Source organism: Megascapheus bottae, chromosome 16 (genome assembly GCF_031878675.1).
Source record: "Megascapheus bottae isolate mThoBot1 chromosome 16, mThoBot2.hap1, whole genome shotgun sequence".
In the NCBI taxonomy this organism is placed as follows: Eukaryota; Metazoa; Chordata; class Mammalia; order Rodentia; family Geomyidae; genus Megascapheus; species Megascapheus bottae.
In genome coordinates, this window is record NC_143524.1 from 22,139,582 (window position 1) to 22,160,448 (window position 20,867).

The 20,867-nt window shown below is 35.4% G+C and overlaps 1 protein-coding gene across 3 annotated transcripts in view; it reads left to right on the forward strand.

The window, feature by feature from the left end:
- Nucleotides 1-20,867, forward strand: part of Ccdc73 (coiled-coil domain containing 73) — a 102,621-nt gene that overhangs the window by 78,529 nt on the left and 3,225 nt on the right. For all 3 annotated transcript variants that reach the window (XM_090347929.1, XM_090347927.1, XM_090347930.1), the window contains 5 exons: nt 803-913; nt 9,098-9,232; nt 12,846-13,029; nt 14,437-15,900; nt 19,102-19,235. In XM_090347929.1, coding sequence (XP_090204055.1) covers nt 803-913; nt 9,098-9,232; nt 12,846-13,029; nt 14,437-15,900; nt 19,102-19,235 — 2,028 coding nt within the window. The remainder of the gene's footprint in view (nt 1-802; nt 914-9,097; nt 9,233-12,845; nt 13,030-14,436; nt 15,901-19,101; nt 19,236-20,867) is intronic.

The following is a 20,867-nucleotide window of genomic DNA, read 5'->3' on the forward strand; positions in this document are numbered from 1 at the left end:
GGTGGCTCACACCTGTAATACTAGCTACTCAGAAAGCTGAGATCTGAGAATTACATTTCAAAGCTAGCTCAGGCACTAAAGTCTGTGACACTCTAATCTCCAGTGAACCACCAGAAAACAAAGTGGTGTTGTAACTCAAGGAGGTAGAGCAGTGGCTTTGAGCTGAAATGCTCAGGGGCAGTACCCAGGCCCAGATTTCAAGCCCCAGGACCGACCTAAATAAATAAATAGATAAATAAATGAAAAAATACTTGATAGTATTTTTGAAGTTATTGTTTGGGGAGGAATAGTGGGTTGGTGATTCTGTTACATTATTACAATGATGTAGTTAGGTTAAATGACAAATATTTAATTTACGCTAAAAATCATAAATTAAAAATTAAAATTGTATTTTAGAGTTTACTAGCCAGTTCATTTCTAAAATAAGTAGATAAAATGTACTTGGGTAGTTAAATATTTTTTAGTGGGGCTAGGCTGGATTATGCTACATTTCATACTTTTCAGTTCTGTACTTTATATTACTTTTTCAGTACATTAAAACTTATGCAGTGAAACTGAATAATGGCAATGTTTTTATACCCTTTTACAGCCATTTCTTTATCATAACCTCCCCCTATTTCCTATTGACTAAACTATAAGTACCTTTCTGTTAATTTATGAAAATGATTGTTGAGATAGCACATTATCACTGATCTGTATGGCACTTTCAGCATGTTCAAAGCAAAGGTCCAGGCAACATAAAGCACATCAAAATTCATTAATGCAGTATTGATTATTTTTTGGATAATTAATTTTATTGCAGACCCTTGAAAGAGATAATGAGCTGCAAAGGGAGAAGATAAAAGAAAATGAAGAAAAGTTCCTTAATCTTCAAAATGAGCCCAAGAAAGAACTAGGAACTTGGAAGAGACATGTACGTTTATTAAATTGTAAAATAATAAAGAATTTACATAGATGTAGACTTTTAAAATAACTATTAAATGCTAAGAAAATATTGCCAAAGTAATTTGGAAATAAAGTCAGGCACATTTTTTTTTGCACTTGTACTTCCAAAGAATGTTTTTATAAGCCAAATTTAATAAAATTCCCAATAATGTTTTCATGCATGGAAGACCATACAAATACACATTCACATACATATGTATGTATATATATATATTTGAATGTATATTGAATAACTTTCCATATGTGACAGAGGAAAATTAATCTACTTTTTCATAAATCCATTGTGGTATATTTTAGTAAATGATTAGAGTTATAAATGGACTATTGTCAATCTGTTTTGCTTTCCTCAGCAGTTTTGTTGAAATACATTAGAGATACCCTAGAGCAGGTATGCAGTAGTTGAGTTTTTATTGTATTATCATTTTATCATAAGAGTTCAGATGTTGGGGGCCTGGAGTTTGGCCTAGTGGTAGAGTGCTTGCCTAGCATGCACGAAGACCTGGGTTTGATTCCTCGGTACCACATACATAGAAAAAAAGCCAGGAATGGTGCTGAGGCTCAAGTGGTAGAGCTCTAACCTTGAGAAAATCCAAGGAGACAGGGCTCAGGCCCTGAGCTCAAGCCCATGACTGGCAAAAAAAAAAAAAAGAGTTCAGATGTTGTGAATAGCTATTTTTTAAAGTACACTTGTTTATTTTTACTAAATTTTAAGTAGATAAAATTATGACACAAGCCTATAATCCTAGCTACTCAGGAGGCTGAGATCTGAGGATCAAGGTTCAAAGCCAGCCCGGGCACAAAAGGACCTGAGACTCTTATCTCCAATTAATCTCTAGAAAATGGGAAGTAGAGCTTGACTCCTGGGGTAGGGCGATAGCCTTGAGCTTAAGAGCTGAGGGACAGCACCTAGGCCAAGTTCAAGCCCCATGACTCACCAAAAAAAAAAAAATTATGACATAAAATAGTAAAATTCAAAGTTGTAAAATAAAAGGGTTACATTAAGTATTTTTGAACCACAAAATTGGTTTTGTGTTAATATTCATTTTAATTGTCTTCAATTATTTTTAAGAGGATTACAGTATGTTAAGTCCTGTGTTCAATCTCCAGCTTTCAGAAAAAAAAACAAGCAAAAAGCCATGTGTTAGTACAATAGAAAGTCAGTATGAGTTTGTGAAACTATATTTTAGAAAGGTATAACTACAGAGACTCTTAAACTAATTTTAATGTTTTAATTATTATACTAATATATTATCTAAATATTAGGTTGAATATTTTATTTGATTTACTATTATATAACTGACAATTGTTTTTATTCATTTGTAGCTAACATGTTTTCTTTATTTATAGTTTGGGAGACTGAAGTTTTCAGTACTGATTTTGTTGTTTTATTCAAATTTAAGAATAAATATATGTATTTTTGCCAGTCTTGGGCATGAGCTCAGGGCCTGACTGCTGTCCTTAGACTTTCTCAAGGCTTGAGCTCTACTATTTGAGCCTCAACACTAGGTCCACCTTTTTCTATGTATGTGGTACCAAAGAATCGAACCTGGGCCTTCATGCATGCTAGGCAAGCACTCTACCACTAGGCCAAACTCCTGGCCCCAAGAATAAATATTTTAAATTTAATTATATCAGAATGCTAGAAATTTATTAACAATTTGTCATAAAAATGCATAAATAGAAAACAAATAGAGTAATTCAGTTACTATACATTTACATATCATTGAGCTCCCCTTCATACTTCATATGCATAAAACCACACAAATGGTAATGTTGAGGTAAAGAAAACTGTAAAGTAAGCTGGGTGCTAGTGATTCATGCTTGTAATACTAGCTGCTGAAGATGCTGAGATCTGAAGATTGCAGTTCAAAGTTAGCCTGGCCAGAAAAGTCTCAGTGATACACTTATCTCCAATTAACCACTCAAAAACTGGAAGTGGCACTCTGACTCAAAGTGGTAGAGTGCCAGCTGTAAGCAAAAAGAGCTCAGGGACAGTGACAGGTCCTGAGTTCAAGCCCCACAACTAACAAAAACAAAATATAAAGTAAAACAAAAAACCTAAAATGAAAATAGATATTAAAATGCCAACATATCACAGAAAATGTAGCATTCATTTTCTCTTAAGAGACTATACAATTATCTTCCAGAAAAAAATAATTGAATTAAGAAAAATAGGGTACTTTACCGTGAGACTGTTATTTTGATAAAATAGCTTTAGATTTTTTTATTGAAAGATCTTTTTTTACTTTTGTAACACTTTAGTACTAAACAGAATATAGTTAATTAAGAAAAGGCTGTTTTGGTTCTATAACCATATTGTTGAATGGAAGATTAGATCTGTGTACTCTATTTTGGTCTCTTCTTTATGATATTCTTCAGTGAAGGACAGTGCAGTGACTGAGATTGCATTAAAATGGGTTTTACAAAAACAAAAATGATACTGACAAATTAAGGTAGAATTTCTTAAACAGGTTACTCAAACTTGGTCTCTCAAAAAACCCCGTAAAAACCAGGCGCAGTGGCTCACACCTGTAATCCTAGCTACTCAGGAGGCTGCGATCTGAGGATTGAGGTTAAAGGCAGCCCTGGCACTAAAGTCCTTGAGACTCTTATCTCCAATTAATCACTAGAAAACCAGAAGTGGCATTGTGGCTCAAGGGGTAGGTCAGAAGCCTTGAGCTGAAGAGCTCAGAGACAGTACCCAGGCCCAGGGTTCAAGCCCCATGACTGAGGAAAAAAAATACCATAAAATATGATTTCATATATGAAAGAAAATAATGTGAAAAGAAAACAGTATGTTAATAAAATCTAGTCTATACTAGATTATGTATTTAAAATTCATTTAAATGTTTAAAAAGTAGTTATTTTTATGAACTTGCTTTTATATTGACTAGTTTTATAGTCAATGGATATATATGGGATTTTTATAGATGTGTTTGTATATATGGATACATGAATTATTTTAAAAAAAGGAGTTAACAAGAGAATTTAAATTCTCAACCTTTATTGAGCATATGCTGTGTATTATAGGCAGTGGATTTTCTTTTTCTTAACTTTTTAGCATTTTTAAGACAGGGACTTTCCAGACTGTGCTCAAATCTTGATCTTTCTACTTCTGCATCCCAGTTGCTGAGAATATAGGTGTATGTCACTATAACTGGCAGTAGATAGTCAAAAATGCCTAAAATACGAAAATGAGAGTCCCTGCTGTCCAGGGATAGATGAATATAGAGTAGAATTAACCACAGTAACATAGAGTTTTTTTTTTTTTTTTTTTTGTAGTGGAGCTTGAAGCTAGGGCACTGTCCCTTAGCTTTCATGCTCAATGTTAGCATTCTGCCACTTTGAGCCATATCTCCACTTCTGTTTTTTTATTGTTAATTGGAGATAAGAGTCTCATGGACTTCCCTGTCTGATCTGGCTTTAAACTGCAATCCTCACGTCTCAGCCTCCAGAGTAGTTAGGATTACAAGCATAAGCCACTAACACCCAGTATGAAGAGCTGCTTTTAATATTATTAACGAACTTCTATTAAATCATAGCTTTTAGTTAGACAGTTTTAGAGAAAAAGATACAAGTTTAGGCTTGAAAGGATTTCAACAAGCAAAAGACATCCATTGCCCTCTGTATTCTTTTTTGCCAGTCCTAGGGCTTGAACTTAGAGGCTGGGCACTGTCCTTGGACTTTCTCAGGGCTAGAGCTCTACCACTTGAGCCACAGCACAACACTACTTTCAGCTTTTTCTATGCATGTGGTACCGGGGAATCAGATTCAGATCTTTGTGCATGCTAGGCAAGCACTCTACCACCAGGCCAAACCCCTAGCCCCCGTCCTCTGTATCTTATTCCATCTTGTTTGCATTCCATAAAAAAAAATAAAGGTCATAAATGCATGAAAACTACACTTTTTTTTTTCCAGTCCTGGGGCCGGTGCACTATCCTTGGACACTTTTTTGCCCAGGGCTAGTGCTCTGCCACTTGAGCCACAGCTCCATTTGTGGCTTTTTTTGTGTATGGGGTACAGAGGAATTGAACCCAAGGCTTCATGCATGCTAGGCAAAGCATGCTACACTAGGCTACACTCCTGCCCGTGAAACTGCATTTTGAAGGGTTAAAAAATAGTTGGGCCTGAATAGGAAGTAGGATATATGGAATGTGACATTGGAAAATAAATGGAGATCATTTTTTGAAGGATGTCTTACTAAGAGATTTGAATTTTATAAGTAATGAGAAACAACTGAAAGGTTTTTTTTTATTTTGTTTGTTTTATGATGGTACTGTGGTTTGAACTCAGGGTCTTGAGCTTTATGTTAGCTTTTTCATTCAAGGCTGGTACTCTACTTTTTGAACCATACCTCTGCTCTCAGCTGGTTAATTGGAGAAATGAGTTTCTCAGATTTGTCTGTCCTGGCTGGCTTTAAACTACTATCCTTAGATCTCAGCCTCTTGAGTAGTTAGAACATGAGCCAGAGGTATCAGGCGTGTGTGTGTGTGTGTGTGTGTGTGTGTGTGTGTGTGTGTGTGTGTGTGTGTGTGTGTGTGTGTGTGTGTGTGTGTTATGGGGCTTGAATTCAGGGCCCCATACTTTTTCTTAGCTTTTTTTGTTCACAGCAGGCACTTTTACCAGTGGAGTCTTGGCTCTACCTTGGCATTTCACTGGTTAGTTGAAGATGGAGACTACCAAACTTTTCTTCTTGGGCTGGATTTGAGCTGAAATCTGGCAGATTTCAGCCCCCTAAATAGCTAGGATTATAGGGATGAGTTGATGGCATCTGGCACCAAGGAAAGTTTTAAAGCAGATAAATGACATAGGCAGATTTGGGTTTTACAAAAATAATTTTACAAAAATAATTCTTACATCATATGGAGAATTATTATATGAAAGGAGACCAGTAAGGAGAATGAAATAGCCCTCTAGTCATTAGCCCAGGAAAATGTGAGTTATAGCTGAAGTAGTGAGAGTGCAGACAGAGGATTGATGGCAGGAGAATTTGGGGATAGAATTGGCAGATTTAATGACTTCTTATATATAATAGCTATTAGAGGGAGAAAAGAAAAAAAGATGATGCTGAGATTAGTATAACTCATAGGATGATAATATCATTAAATGACATGAAAAATGTAAAAGGAGAAGTAGATTTGGAGGATAGAAATGATGACTTTAATTTGAGAACTGTTGAATTTATGATTCCTGCAGGACATTTAGTTTGAAATGCATATCATGCATTTGGAAATGTGAATTTCATCTTAAGGGAGAGGTTGGGGAGGAGGTATAGATTTAAAATTTATTAGCATGGAGGTTTGAAGTTAGGGGTTGTAAGATCATCTATAGAAAGAATGGAAAGCTTGAAGAGTGCTAAACAAGGAAGAACCTTGGGGAGTAGCAACATTTTTCAGTCCTGTTGGGTATGTTTGGAAGCTGGTGGGTAGGGGAATCTGATAAAAATAGAAAGACGGCAAGATAAAGAGCATAGTATTATAGAAAGAGTCATTTTCAAGAATAGTAATAGGATCTGAGTGCTGGTGGCTCATGTCTGTAATTCTGGCTACTCAGGAGGCTGAGATCTGAGCATCATAGTTCAAAGCCAGCCTGAGCAGGAAGTCTGTGAGATGTGTATCTCCAATTAATGACTCAAAACCCAAAAGTGGCATTGTGGCTCAAATGGTAGAGCACTAGTCTATGCAGAGGGGTTCAGGGACCAGTGCCCAGGCCCTAGTTCAAGCCCCACAACTTGGAAAAAAATAAAAAGCACAGTAATAAGCTAGATATGCGCTGTATGCCTGTAATCAGAGGTACTTAGGAGGCAGAGATTGTGAGGGACTGTTCAAGGCTAGCTTGGGCAAAAAGTTAAGAGACTACCATCTGAATCAACAAACTGGATGTGGTGGTATGAGTTTATAATTCCAGCAGAGTGAGAGGCATTGATACAAGGATCAAAGTATGAGGCTGGCTTGGGTAAAGTTGGAGATCCTATATGAAAAAATAACTAATGCAAAAAAGACTAGAAGTATAGCTTATAGAGCACATGACTAGCATGTGTTAGGATCTGAGTGTAAACCTTAGTATCATAAAAAAAAAATCAAATATTGTGGGGCTGGGAGTTTAGCCTAATAGTAGAGTTCTTCCCTAGAATGCATAAAGACCTGGGTTCTATTCCTTGGTACCACATACATAGAAAAAAGTCAGAAATGGTGCTGCGGCTCAAGTGGTAGAGCTCTTGCCTTGAGAAAGTCCAAGGACAGTGCCCAGGCCCTGAGTTCAAGGCCCAGGACTGGCAAAAAAAAAATCAACATTGTCAAAACTTTTTAATGGTGTGATGTGAAAAATATCATTACTAATTTACATTTACTATTTGAGAAATAGTTTTTCTTGCTTCTTTTTTTTGCAGTCCTGGGCTTGAGTGCAGGACCTGAGCACTATCGTTGCTTTTGTTTTGTTTAAAACCCTACACTTGTGCCACAGTACCCACTTCCAGCTTTTTCTATGTATGTGGTACCAAGGAATTGAACCTGGGTCTTCGTGCATGTTAGGCAAGCACTTTACCACTAGACCAAACTACCAGGCCTGAGAAATGATTTTAAGAAAACAAAAAATAGAACATGATGGCATAAGTCAGATTGTTAAGAAATGATAGTTTAGAATTTGAAAATCAAGTATGGATTTTTTTGGGGGAAACAAGAGAACAACTATGTTAAAAAGAAAAATCAGGAATGTTAGCTAAGCAGAAAATGCTGATTATATGAGAGTGAGAGCAAGTAGAAGAATAGAGAAAATTGCTTGAATCAAGACTAAGGAATGTGGGACAGAGAAAACAGGAATGTGAGGAGAGGATATTTGTGAGCTGAGCAGAAAATACTGACAATAAGAGAGTGAGAGCATGTAGAAGAAAAGAGAAAATTGCTTGAGTCTGGGACAGAGAAAACATAAAGAATATTGCCTTGGAGAGGAGGTAGATTGAAAGATGGTTGAAGAGATGATATAGTGACTCATGCCTATAATCCTAGCTACTCAGAAGGCTGAGATATGAGGATTGTGGCTCAAAGACAGCTGGAGTAAGAAAGTCCATGAAACTCTTATCTCCAATAAACTAGCCAGAAGTGGCACTGTGACTCAAAGTGGTAGAGCCTTAGGATTACCACTTTGAGCAAAAGAAGCTCAGGGTCAGGCCTAGAGTTCAAGACTCAAAAAAAAAAAAAAAGATGAGCTACATCAAGTTCCAGTGGCTCAGACCTATAGGGCTACTTAGGAGGCTAGATTTGGAGATCGTGGGATAAATCCAGCTTCCCAGCTTGATTCTATCACCAATTAATTGGGAAAAAAATTAAAGCCAGACTGTGTTTGTGGCTCAAGTGCTAGAGTACACCAGTACTCTACCAAGTAAGCAAAAAAAGCTGAACAAGAGCATGAGGTACTGTGGTCAAGCCCTGGTGCCAGAGAGAAGTGGAGGAGGGAACAGGAATGGACAGGACAGGATAGTATTGTGAGCTTATACCTGCTGGCTTCTATAAGGACTGCTGCACATATATGAGATTTATGACCAGTTAAAGTCTTTTGAACAAGAATTATCATTCCTATGATAAAATGCTATTTTTCTCTTCAGGGGAACTTACCTTGTCTTACATTTGATGGTGTTCTTATGAAAGAGTACTCCCCTAAGAAGAAGATAATGAAGTTTTATGGATGGTAAAAGTTCAATTTGTAGATGTAAATATAAAGCAGACACTTCATGTCAGTTTCTACTGTATGACTTAAAGTCTATTCTTCTTAGTGTTATAATCTGTACATCCAATAAGCAACAATAAAGACATGTTATAGGATTTTTATAACTGAAAATTTTATTTCCATTTGTAAGAAGAGGCTGTTTGGTGTACTAGGTAAGTATACAAACTTTAGATTTGGCTTTGGATTTTAATCCTGCCACTTTATATTTACATGATCTGGGGATAGTTACTTGATTGAATATCTTATAGTTTTTATGAGTATATAATTATTTGTAAGAGCTCAGTACATTTTCATAAATTTTCTTTTTCAGTATTAGTAATTACTTTGTGTTATATATGTATATGTGTCTAGTTACTATTTTACAAAACTTGTATTACTATTTTTAGACAAAGAATATACACTCATTTAATTTGGTTAAATGTTATTATAGGCTGAAGAACTTAATGGAGAAATAAATGATATTAAAAATGCGTTACCATCACTTAAAGAAACTCATAGTAAATTACAAGAATGTTACAACAAATTATCTGATCAGAAAGAGTTTGAAGAAGACAAGAAGCTTCAGGTAAATTTCAAGTGTGTTGATATAAATTGTAAAATTACCATCACTGATGATTTTCTCTTCACTCTTCATTATGTTTTTAATCTTCTAAAAAATGTGTTTAAGATTGAAGTGTGGTCGGGTGGGGGGTGTGGGGGGGGAAATGGGTACCAAGACATGTGAAAGGGTATCAATGTACGTGAATTAATGCACCTTCTATCTGGCAAATATCATGTAACCCTTTTACTAATTACAATAAAAAATGCAAAAAAAAGATTGAGGTATGGCTAAAGTGGTAGAGCACCCAGCCATGCATGATAAGAATAATTGCAAACATATGATCTATAACATATTTTTTGTTAACTTCTCTTCTATACAATAAAACATAAAGATCAAGAATCCTAATTTGTGATATGGATTTCCAGTTGTCCAAGGACATATTTATTGAAAAGATCTTACTTCTTCCCATAACCTTGGTAGTTTCTTTGAAAATCAATTGACTAAATACATATGTGCCACTGGACTATTCATATTCATTGATGTCTATATTCGAACTAGTACTACATTGTTTTAAGATATGGTAGCACTTTAAGATGTATTAGGATATAGTATAAACTCTTCAGTTTTCAGTATAAGCTCTTCAATTTTCTTAATATTGTAGCATATGCAGTGATTTTTTTTTTTTTTGGTCATGAGGCTTGAACTCTAGGCCTGTGTTCAGCTCAAGGCTTGCATTCTACCACGTTGAGCCACAGTGCCACTTCCAGTTTTCTGGTGGGTAATTGGAGATAAGAGTCTCACAAACTTTGGTGCCTGGACTAGCTTTGAGCAGTGATCCTCAGATCTCAGCATCTCTAGCTAGGATTACAGGCATGAGCCACCCACGCCTGGCTATGCATTGAATTTTTTTTTGCCAGCTTGAGCTCAGGGCCTGAGCACTGTCCTTGGACTTTCTCAAGGCTAGAGCTCTTCTGCTTGAGCCTCAGCACCACTTCTGGCTTTTTTCTATGTATGTGGTACCGAGGAATCAAAACTGGGTCTTCATGCATGCTAGGCAAGCACTTTAACCACTAGGCCAAACTCCCGGCCCCTGAATTTTATGACTTCATTTCCTCCCCCTCTTCATTTGTTTATTCTCTTGATCCCACCTCCCATTTGAGTAATTATTTCCTGGTATTTTGTTGGTCTGTGAATTAGCCTTTCTAAGTAAGTATTTATATCATTTAAGTTCTTCCTTGAATCTACTCTATTTTGGGTCATACACTTATGTGCACTTGGATATCACCCCTAGCTTCCACATATGAAAGAAAACATACATTCTTTGTTTCTCTGAGCATGATTTCACTTATCATCATTTTCCTCATTTGCTATGCAAATGATGCATTATTATTTCTGATGCATGAGTACAACTGGATTCTGGATATACACTACATTTTCTTTGTTTCTTTTTTTTTATTTTCCAGTCTGGTCACTGGAAAATAAACTCAGGGCCTGGGCACTGTCCTTGGACACTTTTTGCTCAAGGCTAGTGCCCTGCCACTTGAACCACAGCACCACTTCCAGCTTTTTCTGAGTATGTGCCATGGAGGAATCATACCCAGGGCTTCCTGCATGCTAGACAAGCACTCTACCACTAGACTACACCCCCAGCCTATACCCCACATTTTCTTGACCCATTTGTCCATTTAGGGGCATTTGGTCTGATTCCATCCCTTGGCTATGATGTCGTACTTCAAATGAACCTGCCTATACAGGTGGCCCTGCTGCAATCTGATTTTGTAATCTTTGGATATGAGCTCAAGAGTAGAAAGCAGTATGGAGTCATCTTAGAAAAACTAAGCATAGAACTACAGTGTGATCCAGTTTTCTATTTTAAGGGGCATTTAAAATAACTTCTCAGGAATGTTTTATATTTTCATCATATACGTTTTGTGAATATTTGCTTAAATTTATTTCTGAATATTTCACATTTGGGAATCATACTGCTTTTTTTTAAAATTTGTTTTTTGCCAGTTGTGGGGCTTGAACTCAGAGTCTGAGCACTTTCATTGGACTTTTCTCAAGGGTAGAGCTGTACCACTTGAGCCATAACACCACTTCTAGCTTTTTTCTATGTATGTGGTACTGAGGAATTGAACCCGAGTCTTCGTGCATGCTAGGCAAGCACTCTACCACTAGGCCAAATTCCCACCTCCTCATACTGCTTTTTTTTTTTTTTTTTTTTTGCTTTGTTTGATGCTGGGAATTGAACCCAGGATCTCATACTTGGTATGTATATACTCTACCATGGAACTAAACACACCTTTAATCCATGAAATCTTACAAATTGTATTTAAACTTTGATTTTAACTATTCATTGCTTTTATGTAGAAGTACAATTGAGTTTATATATTGACTTTTGAAATTATTCTGTTATAATTTAGTATAGTGCTCATTCTAGTTTTTCTCAATGTAGTATAGGGTTTTCTAATACTGTTGAATAAAAGTTGTGAGAGTAAACATTCTTGCTTTTTCTCCTCTCAGATAGACAGACAATAGTCTTTTTTATTGTAGCTTATTATTGGGGTGATTATAAAGGGGTTATAGTTATAGAGGGGTCAGGTAGTGGATATATTACTTCTTCAACACTAATACCCCTTCCCATATTTTTCTCCCACTTAGACTGTACTCTTTTTCATCATTTCATATAACAAATGGTAGCTGATGTTTTTGTTTATATTCTTTATTGGGTTGATAAAGTTTCTTCTTTTCCCAATTTGTTAAGCAATCATGAGTGAGCCTTTGTTATGAATGGATATTAATTTTTTCCTGTATCTATTGAATAATCATTTTAAAAACTGGTTAATATTAATTATACAAATTGATTTCCAAATGTTTATCTTGCATTCCTGGGATAAACTCCAACTGATTAAAATGTGTTATTTTTGCATATGTCTGGAATAGAACTACTAATGCTTTGTTGAAGATTTAACATTGATGAGAAATATAATTTATATGTTTTCTTTTTTCTTTGTTCAGATTTTGTACCAAAGGTGGTAGTTATTACTAGACACCTCATGAACTAAGATGAATATGTTTCTGTAGAATTGACGTTCTTCCTTTCCCTTCCTCTCTCCCTCCCTTTTTCCTTCTCTCTCTCTTTCCTTCCTCCATTCTTCTTCCTTTCTTCCTGTCTCTTTCTTTTTCCTTTCTCTTTCTCTTCCTTTCTTTCTATTTTCTTTTACTTCCTTTCTCCTTTCTTTTCCCCTTTTCTTTCATTCTCATCCTTTTCTCTTTAATTTTTATCCTTTTTTCCTCCTCTCCCTTTCATTCTTATATTTTTCTTGTATTGATCCTAGAGCTTGAACTCAGAGTCTAGGTGCTGACCCTTAACTTATTTGCCCAAGCCTAGCACTCTACCAGTAGAGCCACAACTTCACTTCCAGCTTTTTAGTTGTTAACTGGAGATAAGGGTCTCAAGGACTTTCCTGCCTAGGCTGGCTTCAAACTGCAATCCTCAGGCAGATTGCCTCCTGAGTAGCTAGTATTATAGGCATGAGTCTTTGGCACCCAGCTCAGTTTTAATTTTGTCAGCAAAATTTACTCAAGACTTTTAAAGTCTTGTTCTACATTAAAGGTTCTTTTCCATTTACGCTAGAATGTTCCAGAAATAAATAATGAAAACAGTGATGTATTAACTGAAAAGCCAGAAAGCATCATCTTACAGAAATACAAATCTGGACCTGAAATAAGGGAAGAAAATACTAAAAGTTTTTGTTCAAGTACTGAATATAGTGAAGGGGGAAAGATAAACCACTCACCAGTAGAAGCCATTATAGAAGGTAATTTTAAAATTACACATATTCTAACTTGTATGTTGGGCTGTCAATGGAATTAAGGGGAGTAGCCTTTTACGACTGTGTAATATAGTTGGAGAAAAAGAATTTCATTTGTATGTCAATAAAGTAAGCATCATTTAAGGTCAATAATTGATATTTAAGGCAACATTTACAATAATTTTCTTTTTTTTTTGTGGGTCATGGGGCTTGAACTTGGCCTAGGTGCTGTCCCTGTACAATTCAGCTCAAAGCTACTGCCCTAGCCATGAGCCAAGCCCCACTTCCCATTTTCATTTTCTAGGGGTTTATTGGAGATAAGAGTCTTAGGTCCTTTTGTGTCCAGGCTGGCTTTGAACCTTGATCCTCAGATCTCAGCCTCCTGAGTAGGATTACAGGCTTGAGCCACTGCGCCCAGTTTGCAATAAATATTTTTATGGACAGCTAGATTTTTACATTGCTTACCAGTTCCTTGCATTTTGCTTTCATTTTTTTCATTAAGGTTTTTTTTTGGTGTTATTGTGGATGTTCTAAATCAGCAGTGTGTTTCTGCTGAAAATTGAGTACTTTTCTTAATTCAAATGACCCTTCTAATAGTGATTACAAAAACCTGCTTAAATATGCTACTGATTGAAGGTGTTCAGTCCTAGGCTGAAGAACCAACCACTTGGTGGAGATGTTGTAGAAAGAATGGTTGGACTAAAAAAGCCCTTTAAGTCAGTCATGCAAATAAAACTTGGACATTTGTCTGTTTGACAAGTATTTTATCTGACCATACAATAAAGTTCATTAATTTTCTAGTTAATTTCCATGTGGTGGTTCCAAAATATAATCTTCAAATATGTTCATTTGGAATTAACTAGCTGTTTCAGGAAATGAAAGGTCAATAATTTATCAAGATTTTAATGGCCTTAACCTATAACATTTTGTAATTATATATTTTGTTTGTGATCATATATACAAGGTCAATAATGAATTAAAACAGCTCAATATATATATATAAAAATAAAACCTTTCAAGGTAAATTTGTATTCTGCATTATGTAAACTATACTTAAGATTTGATACATACAGTTAGAACATAAATGTATAAAAGTAATATATATCCATAAATATATACTAGAGAATTTGAAAATATTTATAGTGTAGTAAATAAAAATTATTTTAGATCTGAAACAAGCAACTTCTAAATATTGTTAGAGCTGGGTTGTTATAGAAATGAGAGTATAACCTGTTAGAATACTTGTTTTAATTAAAGGATTCTAATATTTAGGTAAAATATATGGTATTATATTTGTACAATAACTGGATAATAAAATAAGTTTAATTGTTTTTACAAAAAGCAAGTAATATGTTGTATGAAAGCAAACTTTAGTGTACAACATAAAATTTTACTATGTTCTCTTTACGACAGACTTACAGATTTTTGAAAAGAGCTTCAAGAATGAAATTAGTATGACTGTATCATCTCAGGGCAGAAATCAAAGTGAAATTTCTCTAAGCAAAACATTCTGCCTAGATAAAGTTGTAATTAGGCAAGAACAAGCTTTGAATGTTACTGAATGTAGGAAATCAGTTATTACAGAAATAAAAGACAAAGTGGGTTTGGGAAAAGACAATGGATGTACAAATTTTAAATTACCAAATGACCCTTTTTCAGCAGTGGATACACCAATAGAACCAGAAAAGATACGCCCACAAACAACAGAAGGATCAGGTCTTCATCATACAGATGTTGGTATACATCTGGAAATGGAAAGTAACAGAGGATCATTTAACAGTATTTTCAGTGCTATGACTCAGGAAGAAAAGAATAATAAAGATGTTTCTGAGAATGAACCTTGCAAACATTTCACAATGCTTCTAGGGACTCAAGAAAGCATTATGGAGAAGGAAATTGCAAATAGAGACCAAAACAAAGTAGAACTGGATTCATCTCCAGATGTGAAAAGGAATCCTGTTCAGTGTGAGCATAGCTTAAAGGACCCAAATAAAGTTAGATTCGATGTTAAACTGTGTAAAAGAAGTCAAATGCAAATGTTAAATAAAGAAAATGAATGCAGCACATTACCCTTTAAACAAACTTCAATTTTCCACCAAGTCTCTCATGAGACTGAAGAGAAACCTGACCAGACTACTTGTAATACAACAATCAACTGCCCCACTTCATCTGCTCCTTTTGCTAATTTGAAAGTACCAAATAATTCAGAAAACAATCTTATGCCCAAGTTTGTGAAAACCAAATCAAGTCCTGAAGAAGGAATTGTATGGAAAATTGTGAATAATACACAAAACAGTCAATTTAAGAATGATTCAGGATATGTAGAAAACAATGTAACCAGTTCCCACCTTCAGATTAACCATGGGAACAAATGTGTTCATGTGAAAACGTCCACAGAAATACAGTTTTCCAATGAAAGGCAGGTTGATGAAAATCAGATAACTGAAACTACCAAAAATAGTCCCTTTTTTGTCAATGTTAACAAAAGACAGCCTACATTGTTAAAGGATACAGAGAAAACAGAGTCATTAAATGACATCATTTCAGAAAAAATGTACAATGAAGGTCAGCTGGAAGAGTCACATTTATTTCACATAAAACCATCTGAAGATTTAGTAAACAGAAGTGTAAGGTCAACCTTTGATTTTTCTACTTCAGATAAACAAACTGAGAAAACTCCAGTGCACATGAATTTGGACGCTGGTCTTTGGTCAAAAGCAAATCAAAATGAAAGTCAAATAATGAATACTTCAACCTGTAATATTCCTTTGTTGCTGAAGGAGAGACCCGTAGGTCCATCAGGAAACAAAATGGTCATTTCAGTAACTCCTTCTAAAAATGTTGGTATAGAGGATGGTACAAAGGATAACGAGCCAGGTAAGAAAACCAGGGCATATCTTAATTCTTGAAATTTGTTTTACTACTTATTCTTGCAAAAGCTTTCCAAATAGATTGTTTAAAAGGAAATGTTTATTTTTGCCTAAGCCTAATGTATTATCTACTTATGTAGTTATGTAAAAGTTGGAAAGATTTAGATTGATGTGGATTTTTTTAACCTACATCTAGGCCAGTACTATAAATGTGTACGATCACATTTGGAATTTTTAAGTTATTTTCTTCCATCATCAAGGCATAACAAAAAGAACAGGTTTATGTCATTAATTTTAAACTAGGATCAGTTACTTAATAAATCTTAATTTTGAATTTTATTTTACTTTTTAGAGCAAATGAATTTAAGTACTTGGTAAGGTTCCTGACATTGTGCATCTTTATTCCTTTCCTGTCTATCCTCTCAGTGTCCAACTTATTCCTTCAAATACACATATTTATTTCTTTTGTTTTGGTATGAGTTTTTGGGCCTAAACTCAAGGCCTGAGTGCTTTCCCTGAGCTCTTTCTGCTCAGGGTCTAGGACTCTACCACTTCCAACTAGAGCTCCACTTTGGCCTTTCAGTAGGTAAGTAGAGATATGCATATCATGGACTTTTCTTCCGGGCTGGCTTCCGAACACCAGCCTCAGATCTCAGCCTTCTGAGTAGGCAAGCGTGAGCCAACTTCCGGCTGGCATTGAGTTAGTTGTCATTTTTCTTCCCTACTTTTCTTTTCCTGCAGTCTTTCTTTCTACTTGTTTTTGTTCTTTTGCCAGCACCATCAGCTTGTTCATGTTTTATAATAATGGAACAGAAGAAATGTATATTATTGCTATGTTACTGTCTGAAATCATTTTTTTTTTTTTTGCCAGTCCTGGGCTTGAGCTCAGAGCCTGAGCCACTGTCCTTGGACTTTCTCAAGGCTAGAGCTCTACCACTTGAGCCTCAGTACCACTTCTTGCTTTTTTCTATGTATGTGGCTAAGGAATCAAACCCAGGTTTTCGTGCATGCTAGGCAAGAACTCTACCACTAGGCCAAACTTCTGGCCCAATGTCTGAAACACTTTATATGAATCCTTGAATAATTATGTAGCTATATTAATACATTCAAATGTTAACTACCTTAAGAGGATAAGGGGCTCTATTTAACAATGCACTTAGACCAGTTAAAGAAATGTAGTAAAATATAGGAAAGCTTTGGTATGGTCCTCTATAGGCTTTTTTTTTTTTTTTCCATTCAGAACACTTTATTTCTGTTGCCTCAGTTGGAATTTACAATAAGCCTGAAAGGTTTGTTCAAGGACTGTGATCCCAGTTTGAAAGTGGAGCTTCAGAGAAGTTAAGCCATCTGCCCACAAGTACATGACTAGTGAGAGGGTCTGAGACCTGGTGTTCTTGATAGCCAAGTCCAGTGCTGCCCTGCCACTAGTGGTAAAAGCCTCCATCTCCAGCCCCATTGGGCTGTGTGGAGCTATGGAGGAACTTCAGGCTCTCTACAGTCATTTGAAAATACCTGTAGGATTTCTGGATTTTGAGCAAACAACCTCAATTATGTGAGATGTAGATTATACAATCATATAACCTTAGTCACTGCAAAAATACAACAAAATGATAATATTGTAAGTGCTTTTTATCTGCTGATTTCCAATTACATTTCATGACTTAGTCACACAAACCACATTTACTACCTGTGGCTTATTGATTATCTAATACCTACAGCGCACTATAGATTGCCATATGCAATATAGATGCATTGTATATGTATGTATGTATATTGCAGTGATAAGTTTAAAACCCAGGGTCTAGCATGTGTTAGACAAGTATTGCATCTCCAGATCTTGGCTTTTTGAGTCAGGATCTCATTATGTAGTTCAGGCTGGCCTCCACTTTGCTCTCTATAGGCTTTTTAAAAGAAAATTAAGAAAAAATTTAAAAAGAATATTTGGAGATTAGAGATAAAGCAAGTATGCCATCTTTATTAGCACCAATAAAAGAGAAAATGCTGAAATGATAACTTCATTTTCAAACTATAATCTTTAATGTGTAAGGATTATATATTAATGTATAGATTAAAATATACAAAGTATCATTTGTAGTATTATGTTAATTTGTAAGAAAATATTTTATTTTTTTGATAGTCCTAGGGCTTGAAGTCAGGCCTGGGCACTATCCTGGAGCCTCTCTGTGCTCAAGGCTAGCAGTCTAACACTTAAGCTACAGAGCCACTCCTAGTTTTCTGAGTAGTTCATCAGGGATAAGAGTCTCCTGGACTTTCCTGTCCAGACTGGCTTTGAACCATGATCCTCAAGTCTCAGCCTCCTGATTAGCTAGAATTACAGGCATGAACCACCCATGCCTGGTAAAACATTATTTTAGGTTGTATTAATTTTGAATTAAGTGCTGCCTTTGGGACTGGCTAGTTTATAAATAAATTTTCCCAGTGCAATTTCAATGTTATAAGGAAAATATATGAAACATTTAAAATTATGAGTTGAATTTAGAACACTTATTAAGCGTAGTACATCTTTAACCTTTATAGGTACATCTTTTTTTTTTTTTTTTTTTTTTTTTGCCAGTCCTGGGCTTGAGCTCAGGGCCTGAGCACTGTCCTTGGACTTTCTCAAGGCTAGAGCTCTACCACTTGAGCCTCAGCACCACTTCTGGCTTTTTTCTATGTATGTGGTACCGAGGAATCGAACCCGGGTCTTCATGCATGCTAGGCAAGCACTTTAACCACTAGGCCAAACTCCCGGCCCTATAGGTACATTTCTTTAAACCTATTTTATTTATTGAAGCTCAGTGAACCTTTTGCTTACTTTTTTAAACAGTCCTTGTGGACTTACTGTGGTGGTAGTTTCTTCAAATATGGTTTATAAACCTTGTTGAGTTTGTTCAGTCTTCCCAATATTCTGTTTTGGTAAAATGGTCATTAGAGTTGTTTAAATATGTAATACAGTAAACAGGAGTAAAGGTAATCATTTGCTGAGCTATTTTGTTTCAGAAGCTATTTATACCATTTATATTTATTTTCACTTATTTATACTATTTCACTTTTTAATATGAAATTATTGACCAGCAGGTTTTAAGATTCAAAATAAAAAGAAAAAAGTACTTTCTAAATAAGAGTATAGGATCAGAGAGAAAGTTGTTATAAAATGAGTGTCTAGAGAACAAAAATCAGTTGTTGCTATTTCCTTTTTGTCAATCAGATACTATCAGCATTAACAGAGATGCTGACACTTTGACTAACTGGAACAACCATCCAGATCCCAAGGGGGAGCCTAGTGAAGAGAGGAATGCAGTTGCAAAGACTTTTTATGATTCTTCTTTTCCCACAGAACATGTAAGTCAATTAAAAATATTGCTGAGCAGACCTTAGTGAGCTAATTCTACAGATATGTGTAGAACTGTATGCATCTGGATGCTTTAAGACCTAACCGATCTCCAAAATAATATCAAGAGGGCAACATGGCACCATTTTTCACAGTTAAGGTTGATAGAAAACAGCAGGAAAAAGTCACAGTGTATAAATCAAATAGATAGATTCCAGCTTGTTTTGGAAAGGAGAGTATGAGGGCATCCTATTATTTATTTGCGCATTTTAGTCACATCGGTTTACAAATAATGGCATTTTGAACATCGAAAAAATTTTAACACAAGATGCCTGAAAATAAGCTACTCAAGCTTAGTTGTTTTGTTATGCCTAGTTTAATTTATATTATTTTTGGAAACAGAGGTTTGAATTAGAATACAGTGTATGATAGGATAAAATAACTGTAGGATGACATGATCTATCCTAAGTACGGATGTATTAAGCAGAGTATTTGTAGAAGTTAAATGACTCCTGAGAGTCCTTTTGTTGTAAGAAAAGCAACTAACTGAAGTTGACAAGTTATTTGGCTAAATGTGTATTTTATTATATTCTGGTGAAGAAAAAATGTGTACAGAGTATGGGTAGTAACTGATAGAAAGGGACCTCAAACATTAGAAATGATTATATTTTAGAGGCACAACTTTTTCTTTAGCATAAAGTTATATTAACATATCCTTAACAACTAACAGTTTTTTGAGAAAGTACTTTTTCCCATTTGAATTGAAGCAAAAAATCAGGACTGCCCTATCCTTTTGATATTCTTATAGCCAGACTCAGCAACAGCAGTCCATTTACAACTTGGTATATTTAAGAACTGATACAGGGTACCTGGAGTAGTAAATCTGGCATCAGCAAACCTGCATTTTTGTCTTGGCCAACTGGGTAAATCGAGGAGAAAGCTTGAGATCATCAAAACTAGACACCTGTACATCTAAGTGCACAATGGAAATTTAAATGCCCAGAAAGCTAATTTTTATAATTAATCTAATAGGGAAATGCTTTGTCTAACTCCTGATGTTCTTAACTGCAATTAATGCTGTTTCTAAGAATTTACCCTAACACTATTTATAACCTCAAAGAAATATTCCCATATCCTGTAAGGTAAATAACTTTTTCTACTTAACCCAAAATGTGAAATAATTTCCCAGGGTCATTTAGAGCTGATCTCCAGCACACCCAGGCTAGATGGTTGGGTCTGAGTCAAATGTTGCTGAGCTTTCCTCAACAGTTATAGATAATGTTTCATTAAAAAAAATTGCTGCTACATATAAAACTCTGGCTGATTGAAGTATTTTCTAAGCACTCATATTACTATTTGTCAAGCACAATATTAAGCATTATTATCCTAGGCTAAATTTAAGTTACCAATACAATGTAGCTAAGTCCAGAAGTAGACCTTATAGAAAGAAGTCTTAGCTCAAGGTAAAGGACTGGCAAAAAAAAAAAAAAAGAAAAAAAATTTGAGCCACATTCCCAGCCTTTTTTCTTCCTATTTTTATTTTTACTTATTTATTTTTTTGCTAGTCCCGGGGCTTGAACTCGGGGCCTGAGGACTGTCCTTGGGCTTCCCTCAAGGCTAGTGTTCTACCACTTGAGCCACAG